The sequence below is a fragment of the Protopterus annectens genome, chromosome 10.part0 (genome assembly GCF_019279795.1).
Source record: "Protopterus annectens isolate FY-2018-M chromosome 10.part0, PAN1.0, whole genome shotgun sequence".
Classification (NCBI taxonomy): domain Eukaryota; kingdom Metazoa; phylum Chordata; order Ceratodontiformes; family Protopteridae; genus Protopterus; species Protopterus annectens.
In genome coordinates this window covers 593,979,851-593,994,405 of record NC_056744.1, presented here as the reverse complement: position 1 = coordinate 593,994,405, position 14,555 = coordinate 593,979,851, and the positions used below count along the sequence as shown (strand labels likewise).

General features: G+C 44.2%; 1 protein-coding gene across 2 annotated transcripts in view; it reads left to right on the top strand.

The window, feature by feature from the left end:
• KDM4A (lysine demethylase 4A) overlaps positions 1 to 14,555 on the top strand; it is a 2,334,711-nt gene that overhangs the window by 2,101,758 nt on the left and 218,398 nt on the right. For both annotated transcript variants that reach the window (XM_044085421.1, XM_044085420.1), the window contains exon 20: positions 13,070 to 13,189. In XM_044085421.1, coding sequence (XP_043941356.1) covers positions 13,070 to 13,189 — 120 coding nt within the window. The remainder of the gene's footprint in view (positions 1 to 13,069; positions 13,190 to 14,555) is intronic.

Here is a 14,555-nt window from a genome sequence, read left to right as displayed (position 1 = left end):
CCCCCACACAGGCCTTTAGCCATACCTCCTGTACTAGACATTGTTGATGATGCATTTGCAGAATCTAGCTTGGCCCCTGACTCTCTATCTCCTGCTCCCAGGAAACCTGATAGATATTACAGGGTCCCTGACTCTCACAAGTTCCTTTTGAAAAATCATTCTGCGGATCCTGAGACCATTTCACAGGGGCCCAAGGGCATTAAAGCTACTACTGCCAAAAATCCTACCTCCTCTGATAGAGACTCCAGGGTGCTGGATAGATGGGGTAAGAAGGTATACACTTCTGCAACTTTGGCCATTAGGGCCTTAAACTCTCAGTTTCATATGTTGAAGTATCAGCAGCATATTATTGGATTGCTTAAACAGAAAATGATGTTTCTTGATAGTGCTGAAAATAAGGATTTACAGGATTTATTGCATTCAGCTGAACAGGTTGGAAGACATACTTTGCAATGTGGTTTTGATTCTCTAGAGGCATCTTGCAGGGCTGCTGTAACTGGGTCTGTACTTAGAAGGCATGCTTGGCTTAAGGAGCAATCCCTACCAGATCATGTTAAAGCAAAATTACTGGATGCTCCCCTAAACCAGGACCGCCTGTTTGGCAACAAGGCAGAAGTTGTTCTTCAAAAGATGGAAGAAAAAGCTAAATCTATGCAAACTGTTAAAGGTTTTTTACAAGTACAACCTCCAAGATTTAGTAGCCATTGGCCTTCCAAGAATTGGTCCTTTCCTGCCTCTTCCAGACCTTCTCAGTCCAAACCCAGATCCAGCAGAGCTCCCAGGGTACACACAGGACTAAGCATTGGTGGGCCTCCACTTCCAAATCTGGGAGTAATAAGACACTCTCCTATGGTAAACGGTCTCAATTACTTCCTTTTAAAATTTCCAAGCATTTATCAACTGGCTGCCCCTTTGGGGGGAAAGATTGCTCTTCATGCAAAGAACTAGGAACCAATTACCCAGGACAAATGGGTTTTAAATAGTATCCCAGGGATACAGATTTCACTTCCACACATGGCCAACACGAAGCGGATGGCCAAATCTACCCCCAAAAACAAGTACTTTCTCTCTTAAGCATGGGGGCTATTTAATTTGTACCAGAAGAGAAAAAGAGACAAGGTTTCTACTCGAGACTTTTCCTGGTACCCAGAAAAGACAATTCATGGTGTACTATCCTGGACCTGTCTACTCTAAACACCTTTTTGGAGATTCCAAAATTCAAGATGCTGACTCTTCACCAGTTGCTTCCTATGCTAGGCAAAGATGCCTGGTTGGCAACACTAGATTTAAAAGAAGCATACCTGTACATCCCACTCAGGGAATCTTGCAAAAGATACCTACGCTTCAAAGCAGGCTGCACGTACTATCCGTTCTCTGCACTGCCCTTTGGCTTATCTACTGCTCCCAAGGTATTCACAAAGTGCCTAGCTTCAGTTATTGCATTTTACAGGCAAAGAAATATTCAAATATACCCATATCTGGATGATTGTCTAATTCAGGTAAAAAGCCAAGACATAATTTTGTATCATCTGGCCTTTGTACAAAAGGTTCTAACTTGTCTGGGGTACACCATAAACGAAAAGAAATCAGACCTGGTACCCTGTCAACAACTTATATTCCTGGGAGCAAGCTTGAATACAACTTCCCAGATGGCTTTCCTCATGCCAGAGAAACAAATTCATTTGACAACCTACTTCAAACAAGTGGCCACAAAAACCCTGCTATCTGCAAGGCAAATACTGCACGCCTTGGGGTTCATGGCCTCCTGCATTCTTCTAATTCCATATGCAAGACTGCATATGAGGAAACTACAATGGTATCTAAAAAGCCTATGGTGTCAACATTCTCAGGATCTAGAAGCAATGATTCCTATTATTCCTTGCCTACGCCTAGAGTTCCTTTGGTGGGCAGAGGCCTGCCACCAAAAAAGGGACTACCTTTCACACTACCCCTTGCCGCCCAAACCCTAACAACAGACGCATCACACTATGCATGGGGGGGCTAACCCGGCAGGGAAGTGCATTCAGGGCAAATGTAACCCAAGTCAAATGCACCTGCATATCAATCGAAAAGAAATGTTAGCTGAACAGTATGCTCTGACAGCCTTCAAGGACCACATTCTTCCAGGGCAACTAATGGTAAACACGGACAACGCCACTGTTATGTGGTACATAAACAAGCAGGGGGGTACACATTCTTACCCCCTCTGCAGACTAGCCATGGCATTGTGGAACACAGCCTTGAGCTACCAAGTGCACCTACAAGCTCAATTCTTGCCAGGAAAATTAAATACACTGGCAGATGGACTAAGCAGAAACCTCATGGACACACACGTGTGGAAACTGGAACCAAGGATTTTCAACATGTTGACAAGCAAATGGGGGAGCCCAGATGTAGACCATCGGACACATTTTGCACAAGGACTCCCCACAAACAAGCTTGGAAAGTGGATGCTCTGCCATTCAGCTGGAAAAAACCTATTAGTCTATGCATTTCCCCCTCTGCCTCTGCTGTCCAAAGTACTACTAAAAATCAAACAGGACAGACCAAGGATGATTTTGATTGCACCAGACTGGCCACGCCAACACTGGTACCCCCTCCTGCGCAGTGTGTCACAGTTAGTCCCATGGCACCTGCCTCAGACTCATTCCCTCTTGTCTCAGCAGGAGAACCAGATTCTGCACCCTCATCTTCTAACACTAAACCTAGCAGCCTGGCTAATTACCTAATTTCTCCTTTACCATCCCTCAGTAAACCTGTGATGGATATCATTTTAGAGGCAAGGAGGCCTAGTATTAGAAAATCTTATGCTGAAAAATGGAAGAGTCTGTGCCTGGAACCAATCTCAAGGGATGAGCACAGCAGTGCCCAATTTATGCCCTGAGATGCTTCACAAGGGCCTGTCTTTCTCCTCAACCAAAATTCACTCCTCAGCCATTTCAGCGCATTATAACGCAGAACCTCCCCTCTTCTCTCATCCACTGCTCAAGCAGTTCCTCAGAGGGGCCAAAAATTTAAGACCACCCAGGAGAGCTCCAACCCCAACCTGGGACCTTAACTTTGTTTTGGAGAAACTCACTCTGCCTCCTTTTGAGCCAGCTGCTACTGCAGACTTAAAATTTCTTTCTTGGAAAACAGCTTTCCTTTTAGCAATCACTTCAGCAAGAAGGGTATCTGAATTACAGGCCCTTATGGCAGTGGAGCCTTTCATAATCTTTCATGCGGACAGGGTATCTTTCAGAACCATTCCGTCCTTCATGCCCAAGGTGGTATCTAGTGTGGCTCTTAATCAGTCCATTCATTCGCCAACCTTCTTTCCCAATCCACAGAACAAAGGGGAACGAATACTGCACTCCTTAGATGTGCACAGACAACTTAGATTCTACTTGGACAGGACTAAACCTCAAAGGAAATCTGAACAACTGCTGGTGGCATTTGCTGCAGGGGCAGAGGGGAAGGCTATTTCAAAGCAAACCATTTATCAATGGATAGGCCTTTGCATTCATTTTTGCTGTAAGCACCATGGAAAACCTATCCCACAGGGGATCAGACCTCACTCCACCAGGGCTGCATCTACCTCTACAGCCTTTCTTAGAGGTGTCCCTACCAGGGACATCCTAGAAGCTGCTACCTGGAGTTCTGTACATACTTTCACCAAGCATTATCATTTGCCAATTTTCTCTAAATCCAGAGCTGGCTTTGCCACTGCAGTCTTGCAGGGCCTTATAGCTGGTTCTAATGCTATCTAAATCCCTACTCCCAGCCATAGCTTTGGGAATCTACCCAAATGTAATGACTGCAACAGTGAAACACAAAGAACATAGTACAGTCGTGTACACTTACCATAAATGTAGATGTTCGAGTGTATTCACTGTTGCAGTCCTGGTTAACTTCCCTCCGGCCCCCTAACTTCTTTTGGCTATACCTCTATTTTCCTTTATTATGCTTAAAAGCTTTTTGGTATATTTGCTTTTTTGTTGGAGGTATATCATTGTATTTTTATATTTAATTGTTTCTCATTAGGGGGGCACCTGACATCTGGGGCAAGAAAAACTTATGCAGTGGCATCGGCTGCATGTTTTATACCCCTGACGACCTGACTTCATGGAAGAGGAGTCAGCAACCGACACAGGACCCAAGACTTTGTTAATCAGGCCAACTGAGGACTACTGCAAGCAGATAACCCAAATGTAATGACTGCAACAGTGAATACACTCGAACATCTACATTTATGGTAAGTGTACACAACTGTACTTTCCCTGGCTTATGCCAACCCAAGAAAGTTAATTTCCTGTGCCCCTGTCGAGCAGAGCCACAGAAGTGATCCCCAGGGTATATTTAATTTTCCCCATCCGCTCATCAAGATTTTTCTTGAAGAGTGTTAATGAGGAACTTGGCTTGACATAGATGGGTAGCTTATTTCGGAGTATGGGAAGTCTCTGGGACAGGAATTAATCCCTCCAGCAAGTCCTGTTTATTGTGGTGACAAGGTTTAGGTCCCTAGAGCATATAGCTCTGAGGGATTGGGATTTCTTTAGGTGTAGCATGTCCAACAGCTCTGGGTTTGACATAGCTTTATATGTTAGGCAGAGATCACCTAGGAGTAGTCAATATGCTTCAGAGTAAAGCTGGAGTTTTTTGAGACAATTAGTATAGGGCATCTGTTTGAGGCCAGTGATTCTCTTTGTGAGGTACTTCTGTGGCCTTTCCAGCTACTGCAGATGTCTTGTGAGGTACATTCCAAAAGGGGCATTGTACTCTATAATGGGTCTAATGAGTTCGAGTAGAGGGGAACAATTACCTGTTTTTTTCCTGGATGAGAGCCCTTTTGTGATGGTGTGTGCCATGTAGAAAGATTTCCTGACTACTGTGGCAATGTGATTATCAAAGGAGAGACTACTGTCCACCTGTCTCTTATCACACATTTGGTGTTAAGAAGACTGCTGCCTATGTGGTAGTTCATGGGTACAGAGTTTTTACCAAAGGGGATAACAATGCACTTTTTGGCATTGAGCTTGAGGCCATGGCTCTGACACCAGGCATCTGTCTCAGTGAGGCCCTTCTGTAGGATGTCCACATCATTTGGGAACTCTACTGTAGCACCTAGTTTGCAGTCAGCTGCGAATGTCGTTAGCCAGAGGCCTTTTGTGTTGGCCTGTACTTCAGAGAAGTAGATACCAAACAGATGTCCCAAGACTGAACCCTGTAGTACTCCACTTGTCACTGGTTTGAAATCAAATTTGGAGTCTGCAACTTTTACAGTATGGGTTCTGTCAACCCATCTTGTCACATAGGGATTTATACCTAGTTTAGTGAGTTTAACTATAATTCCAGAATGGGGGATGGTGTCTGAAGCCTTGGCGAGGTCAAGATAGGCTGTGTGAACCACTCTGCCCTCGTCTGCGGCATTGGTGACCACCTCAAAGAAGTCGACCAGGTTCAGGAGGCAAGATCTGCCTTTCACAAACCCGAACTGGGTGGGGTCCAGAGTTTGGAGGTTACCAATGTCTTTGTTTATGAATTCCATGATGATACGTTCCATGGCCTTGCAAACCAGGCTCGTCAGGCCAATAGGGCGATAGTTCCCAGGATCAGTGGTGGCTCCCCCTTTGTGGAGTGGGATAAGTGTTGTTGTGCGCCATTCAGTGGGCACAAAGCCTAACATGAGGCTATGATTGAACATGGTGCTTAGGTGGGGAGCCAGTTTGTTCTGAAGTTTGTGAAAAACGCAGCCTGGGATGTTGTCCGGTCCCATGGATGCTGTGTTTTTGGCTTTAGAGAGTGCCGCTTTTACCTGTGAAGTTGTGATTTCAGGGACTTTGCATTCTTCCTGTATAGATATGGGCCCTTTAGGGGGCGAGAGGGGGTTAAAGTTAGCACTGAAACTATCTGCCAGGATGTTGGAAATATCAGTCGGTTCTATAATTTTTCTGCCATTGTGCACAGGCAATGTTTTAGTTTTAAAATACTTGGGAAGAAGTGGTAGCACAGATGTTCATTGTGCATACAGCTGCAGTCATAACAGATGGGTTATCCTGCCTTCAGGCGGCCGAATTCCAAAGTCTAGATCCGGCGTCAGATGTCGTCGCTTCTTCCCTGACGTCAGTGTGGCAGGGGTATAAAAGAACCAGCCGACGCCATTTTCCCCAGTCTTTCTTGCTGCACGGTGCCCGAAGCAGAAGCAGTTCGCAAGTGCCGGTCAGCCAGCTCCTGAGATTACGAATATTTTTCAACCGAAGTCTTCTTGAAAGCTAAGTACCCCGTTGGGGAAACTTTTCTTGCCTCAGACCGATGTCAGACAAAGTTAATAATTGCATTTCATGTGGGAAGCAAATACCGCATAAGGATTTCCATTCCCTCTGCATTCCTTGCTTAGGCCCAGACCACGATGTCTCGGCCTGTCGTTTTTGTGCTACATTCAACAAACGCACTATTAAGCGTCGGGCGGAGTTCACCCAACACTATTTTGACAAAAAATTTAATTACATTATGTCGTTGGATACTCCGACTCCAGTTTTGAGTAAAAGACGCAAAGATAAGGACCGACATACGAGGTCCGCGACTTCTACCAACACCACGCTAAAGCCGACTACAGGTGCTCCGGTTCTCAGCGAGGCGCCTACGCAGCCCCTGACTACCGATGACACTTCCTTAGCGGTGTCTTCTGTGCCCGAGGTCGCAGGCTCCTCGGCCCACACCCCGATTACAGAAACCGACGCCACTCTTGGTGGGGAAACTCAGAGTTTAGACAGGCCTGCCACCTCTCAAGGTGTCTTCAGGCCGCCACCGCCTTTTTCCATTAAGGCTTTCACTAAATCTAAAGCAGCCATGCATACTAAAAGACAAGCTACACAGGGCGCCTCTCAAGGCCCCATGCCTAAAAAACAGATGCTCAAAATGGCTGAGGATTTGATTACATTTATCAGGGGTTCTCAACCCCCCTCGGACAAAAGGCCCAGAGTGGAGGAAGAATACCCTTCCTCGGACCAGGCCTCCATTACTTCAGAACATTCTGAAGACCAGGAACATTCATACTCCCCTTTTGAAGATTCTGATGCAGAGGAGTCCATTCCCTCTGTCTCCCCCCCGAGGACTATTCTTTTGGGGAAATCTTGCATACCTTGAGGGAACACTTCCACTGGGAAGGCCAAGATTACTCCGACTCCAAGAAAAGGCTCAGGGATTTCCTCTTGCTCCCTCAGCACAGGGCTCTGGCTATCCCTCCTGTCTTAGACATACTAGATGATGTGTATTCAGAGGCCAGCCTTAACCCAGATTCTTTACCTCCAGCTCCAGTCAAGCCTGACATGTATTACCGGGTTCCTGATTCACACCAATTCCTATACAAAAGCCATGCGGCTGACCCAGAAACTATTTCACAGGGTCCCAAGGGAATTAAGGCCTCCACTGCCAAGAATCCATTACCTTCAGAGAGAGATTCCAGAGCTTTAGAAAGGTGGGGGAAAAAGGTATACACCTCTGCCACTTTAACCATGAGGGCATTAAACTGTCAGTTCCATATGTTAAAGTATCAACAGTTTTTGTTATCTCAGTTGAAAAGCAAAATGTCACAACCTGAACAACCAGACTTGAAGGAGTTGCAGGATTTGTTGCATAGTGCAGAACAAGTGGGTAAACATACCTTGCAATGTGGTTTTGATGCTTTAGAGGCCTCATGTAGAGCTGCTGTTACAGGATCAGTCATACGTAGACATGCTTGGCTCAAAGAGCAAACCTTACTAGATCATGTCAAAGCTAAATTACTAGATGCACCTCTTCAAAAAGATGTATTGTTTGGTGTTAAAGCTGAGGAGGTATTAAAGAAAATGGAGGAAAAGACAAAATCAATGCAAACAGTGAAAGATTTCCTACAGGTACAACCTCCACGTTTCAGTAGAAATTGGCCTTCAAAAATTGATCCTTTCCAGCCACGGACAGACCTCAAAGAGGTAGATACAGGTGCCCGAGGGGTAGAGGGCAATCTCAAGGATCATTTAGAGGCAGACAATGGCAAGCACCTACACCAAGAGGTGGAGAGGATAGATCACAGCCATTCAGAAAGCAGAACCAATGACTTTCCACTTTGCATGCCAAGCAAAGCTCTAATGGCAGCACCTTTAGGCGGAAAACTGGCATTATTTTCGAAAAATTGGCATATTGTCACAAAAGACAAATGGATCCTGGACATTATAGACAGAGGCTACAGATTCCACTTTCACACCCTTCCAAAAATGAGAGGCATGCCAAACCTGCCACAAAATCAAAGGGCAGAGGCACAAAAACAAATTTCAGCTCTCATGGACATGAAAGCTATTCAAGAGGTACCTACACAAGAACAGGGTCAAGGTTTTTATTCCAGACTATTCCTGGTACCAAGGAAGGACAAAGATTGGAGACCTATTTTGGACCTATCCATCCTAAACACATATTTACTCGTACCAAAATTCAAGATGCTCACATTACAGCAGCTTCTTCCCATGCTGGGCAAGGAGTCTTGGCTGATAACATTGGACCTCAAGGAGGCATACCTGCATGTCCCTATCAGACAAGATTGCAGAAGATACCTCAGATTTCTTGCAGGTTCAACCCATTATCAATTCTCTGCATTGCCCTTTGGCTTATCTAGAGGCATACCTGCATGTCCCTATCAGACAAGATTGCAGAAGATACCTCAGATTTCTTGCAGGTTCAACCCATTATCAATTCTCTGCATTGCCCTTTGGCTTATCTACTGCGCCCAGAGTGTTCACGAAATGCCTGGCATCAGTAATTGCCTTCTGCAGACTTCAAGGGATACAAATATACCCATATTTGGATGACTGCCTGATCCAAGCGGACAGCAAACACATACTTCTGAAACACCTGGCGTTTGTAATAAAGTTGTTGAACTCTCTGGGATACACAGTCAACAAAAAGAAATCAAGACTATTACCCTCTCAAACAATAGTTTTCCTGGGTGCCAGCTTGAATACAAACACCCAGATGGCCTACCTCACGCCAGAGAAACAAGGGCAACTAACTCAATACTTCAGAAAACTGGCAACCTTCACCAGGCTGACTGCAAGGAAAATCCTGCAGGCTCTGGGATTCATGGCATCTTGCATCCTGCTAATCCCATGTGCAAAGCTGCATATGAGGAAACTTCGATGGTACCTAAAAAAACTTATGGTCTCAACACAGCCACAGTTTGGAAACAATTATACCACTGATTCCATACCTCCAAAGGGAATTTCTGTGGTGGGCTCAAGCATGCCAAAGAAACATAGGTCTCCCATTCTGCTTGCCTCAAGCAAATCAAATCATCACAGCAGACGCCTCGGACTACGCCTGGGGGGCGCACATGACAGATCAGTGCATTCAGGGCAAATGGTCCCAAAAAGAAAAGCGCCTACACATCAATCAAAAGGAAATGCTAGCAGTAAAAAATGCTATTATGGCTTTCAAAGACGTACTGCATCCAAGCCAGCTGTTGATCAGGACAGACAACACCACAGTGATGTGGTACATAAACAAACAGGGAGGAACCCATTCATATCCCCTGTGCAGGCTAGCCATGTCTCTTTGGAGCATGGCCCAGGAATTACAAATCCAACTTCAAGCACAATTCCTGCCAGGCAAGGAAAACACGCTGGCAGACAACCTAAGCAGAAATATGACAGATCCACACGAATGGAAGTTGCATCCTCAAGTTTTTACAAAGATAATTCAAGCATGGGGAAGGCCAGACATAGATCTCTTTGCTACCTACAGAAATTACCAATTGACAAAATTCTGCTCAAGGACCTATCATCCACAGGCCTGGAAAGTGGACGCACTCTCTTTCAGTTGGACAACAATGACAGTTTATGCCTTTCTACCTCTTGTTCTGCTGCCCAAAGTTCTATTAAAAGCCAGAGCAGACAGACCAAAGATGATTCTCATTGCTCCAGACTGGCCAAGACAACACTGGTATCCACTCCTGAGGAGCCTGACGCATTCCCCACCATGGATCCTGCCTCTAATGCCTCTTCTGTTGACTCAGCACAACTTCAAAACTCTTCACAGTCAGCTGAAAACACTCAACCTAGCCGCATGGAGGATTCCTTAAATTCACAACAGACCCTACTCTCCAAGGAGGTGCAGGATGTCATTTTGGAGTCCAGAAGGCCTTCTACTAGAAAAGCTTACTCCGCAAAATGGAAACGGTTTTGTGCCTGGAATCAGAAAAAGGGTCAGAATCCTGGAATATTGAATTTACCTCAAATATTACAGTACCTAGCTGAGATGCTAAGCAGTGGACTTTCATTCTCATCCATCAAAATCCATGCCTCAGCCATTTCTGCTCAATACAACACTGATCCTCCTTTATTCTCTCACCCTCTCTTAAGACAGTTCCTCAGAGGGGCTAAGAATATAAAACCCCCAAGGAAGCAACCAGTACCTGCTTGGGACCTCAATTTCATTCTAGAAAAACTGACTCTGCCTCCATTTGAGCCAGCTGCTTTAACAGAACTGCAATATTTGTCATGGAAAACAGCCTTCCTTCTGGCTATCACCTCAGCACGCAAGGTTTCGGAACTACAAGCCCTCATGGCTGTGCAGCCTTTCATCATTTTCCATCAGGACAGAGTTTTCTTACGAACCAACCCTTCCTTTATGCCAAAGGTAGTATCCAGGGTAGCCTTGAATCAGGCTATCCACTTACCTACCTTTTACCCTAATCCACAAAACAAAGTGGAGAGACTACTACATTCCTTGGACATTCACAGACAGCTTCGTTATTATTTGGACAGAACAAAGCCATTCAGAAAATCAGAGCAACTCTTTGTGTCCTGTGCTACAGGTGCTCAAGGGAAGGCTATTTCCAAACAGACAATCTCAAAATGGATAGCCCACTGCATACGCTTTTGTTATTCTTTTCATGGTAAAACTGTACCTACAAGCATCAGATCTCACTCCACAAGGGCCACAGCTACCTCTGCAGCTCTCCTCAGGGGGGTTCCTACCAAAAATATTTTGGAGGCAGCCACTTGGAGTTCTGTACATACTTTCTCCAAGCACTATCACCTACCATTATATTCCAAATCTAGAGCGGGCTTTGCCACTGCAGTCTTGCAGGGCATCCTTGCTCCTCCTAGTTCCACTTAATGCCTACCACCCCTTTTTTAGCTTTGGGATTCTACCCATCTGTTATGACTGCAGCTGTATGCACGATGAACATAGTACAGTTTTGTACCTACCATAAATGTAGATGTTCGAGTGCTAATACAGCTGCAGTCCAGGTTTCCCTCCCTCCTTCTTCTCTTGGGACAGGCCTAATGGCTAACACCTCCTCATACAACCTGATTGGGGTATTCTTTTATGGTGCATTTGCTTGCAACTACTGTTTTTTGATTATATTGCATTGCATTATTACATAAATTTATGTTTTGCCTTCCTTCTGGGGGCACCTGACATCTGGGGCAAGAAAAACTGAAGAAAATGGCGTCGGCTGGTTCTTTTATACCCCCTGCCGCACTGACGTCAGGGAAGAAGTGACGACATCCGACGCCGGACCTAGACTTTGGAATTCGGCTGACCGAGGACCCGCCTGACGGCAGGATAACCCATCTGTTATGACTGCAGCTGTATTAGCACTCGAACATCTACATTTATGGTAGGTACAAAACTGTACTTTCTGCAGCCTTTAACACTGCTGCCTAACAGAGTGTAGGCTTTGTTTTATTTCCTGGTTGGGAATTCAGCAGTCTGCATGGCCTTCATGTATCTGCGTGAGTTTTCACTAGAGTGTCTAGTTTCTGCTTGCTTCCCCAAAGAATGCTAGTAGTTGAAATGACAGTGTTCTGCGATGGGCTGGTTCTGTATTTTCTGCTCCGTTTTATTTTTTTCTTTTAACAGCCTTTGGCTGCCTTGCAACCTGCAGTATGGTAATGCAAGTTATCTGGCCACAGTCCACTGAGGACATTTATGTTGTCGCCACTTAAACTATTTCTGCATTAGCAAGGTATTGCAGTTTGGACTCTGTCCCAAAACAGGGCAAGATTCTCTAAGGTTTTCTTGAATGGGATGTTTGGGACATCTTTCCACCTTCAAAATATGCTATCAGTACAATATAGTCAGCAGTGTGATTTACTTTGTACTAAATTAAGATATGTTTGAGACAAAAACAAGTCAGCATTTAGATTAACCTCTTTTCATCTCCTTGATCACTTCAGAGGATTTATTGTGTATGGTTGAATAAACGTTTAGTGGTGGTTTGATTTTTACCATTCTTAAGGTTTAGTGTGTTGTAGGTATGATGCTTCACACTTAAGGGCTAATCACCCTCACATTATTTCTGGGACCTATTCTTTTTTTGGAATAACTGAAGATAGCTTTAGACTGCAGCAGTTTAAACATCTGGTGGAATACTAGTGTAGCTTCAAACCCAAATGCAGTTATTGTTTGAAAAAAATTGCACTGATGTTTGGGACAGTGAAAAGCAGGCACATCCATGTTAAAATTAAAAATGACAGTAAACTTGTCTTTGAAAGGTCTGCAGTTATGGAGAAAAAAGCACATCTCTACTTTTTCTCATTTCCATAAAATTATTTGAATGTAGTCTATCAGCAAATGAGAATTGAGCCTGCTTAACTTTGTGTATTGTCTGAACTCCCTCCCATTATATGATTTATGTTGCCCTCTGCTAAATTTTCCACTTATTCCAGTCTCATTTTAGTTCTGTAGTCTGACACTGTCCTTCTTGAATGGATTATGTTGTAGATTCTGTACCATTAATGAGGACTTTGCTGCCATTTTTAAACTGTGTCCATATTCATTCATTGTTGATGTATCTGTTCTCATTATCTCAAAAAAAGTGTCAGCTTTGCAATATATTAAATCATATTGCTTGTTTGATAGTTTATTTTACATGGTTTACTTGGTTGCATCTCCTGATCTTTTGGGAAGTGAATGTCCATTCGGTATTTAAGCAGTTTTTTTTAAAGATTAATCAGCGGAAGTAGAGCACTTTTAAAATTTGACATGTGTTTTGAACCATCCTAAGTAAGCAAAACTAAATGCTAGTGTCCTGTGGTCTCTTAATTTCCAGAGTCGAAATTGCCTCCAGTTGGGTCCTCCTGCAAGTGGTGACGTTGTACAAGTGCGGTGGACTGATGGGCTTGTCTATGGTGCTAAGTTTGTAGCAGCTCATGTCATTCAGATGTATCAGGTGAGAAACTTAAGCTTCACAAGGACCATCATTAATCATCTTTTCCTTGAGGGGAAAATACTTAGCTGAAAAGCCTCATTACAGCAATTGTAAGAAATGTAACACACATAAATACATAAACACACAAACACCTGTGTGATAATGATTAAATATGATCATTGAAGGGTGTTAGGCTACTTAACTTTTGTAAGTCTATTATGTAGCTGCTGGTGCACACACAGAGAGCAACACTGTGGTGCAGTGGATAACATTGTCAACTCACAGCAAGAGGTTCTCTGATTCGATTCTCTGTTCTCTTCTGTGGAGAGTCGATCTGTCCTCCCTGTGCTTGTGTGTTTCCTCCATGTGATGTGGTCTTCTCCCACATTCCAAAGATATGCAGTAGGTGAATTGGACACACTAAATTGGTCATAAAGGTAGGGGTCGGTGTGTTTGTGTGATGTGGAAGAAGCACCACGGCAGGGTTAGCTACCCAGCGATGTGAACCTTGGCTCTAGGTCATCGTCACTGTTGGTGACATCCCAACTCTATTGTGCAAAAATTTGAAAAAGGGGCTGTGGATGGATGGGTACACGTACACAACTTGTCACACCATGGATGTTAATTGTTAGAACATTGGAGTGTAAAAAAAAATAAACATTTCTGAGAAAAGTAGTGTAGCTAAACGAGAAGGTGTTAAGTAGTCCTATCTCACCTACATTCTTACCCGTGGGTTCGGCTCCGACTCACCCGATTATACTAGCTTGAAGTCTTTCATTGGCTGGGCTAAGCAGGTATCTCAAGGTGCACTGCTCCATATCCCCAGATCTCATTTGCCGCTTGTGTAGCTCGGACGTGGTCTCGCTTGGCTGTGGCTAAGTACCCTCTTTTTATTGACTAAGAAAAGTTTTGATTTATATCAAAAGCTATTTTCATAGTTCTTTGTCTAGTGTGTCTCAAATTGCCTAAAGTTGTTAGTTAGGATTGTGATTGTGATTGTTGTGTGGTATCCCTCTTCTGTTCCCTTGGGCTAGGCCCGTTTCAGTTAGAGGGCCTAGTTCTCCTTTGTACATTCTGTGTCAGCCAGGTCCAAACCGTTAACTTAGAGGTTTTGGCTACCCTTCCTAGTGGTTTGCTATCCCTTGTTTAAGTGTGTGCTAGTTTTGGTGTGGTTTGATCACTGTTTTAGTGTTGGTTACTGATAGAGTCGTTCCCGCCTTTTAGAGTGAACGCCTGTATTTGTTTTGGTCTTGTTTTTTGGTTTGTGAGCGCAGTAATTATGTCTAAGGATACCAAAGAGCACAAACCTTCTGGTTTTAAAAAGTGCTCGAAATGTGGGTATAAAATGTCCATTACCGATGGGCATTCTATTTGTGTCTACTGCTTA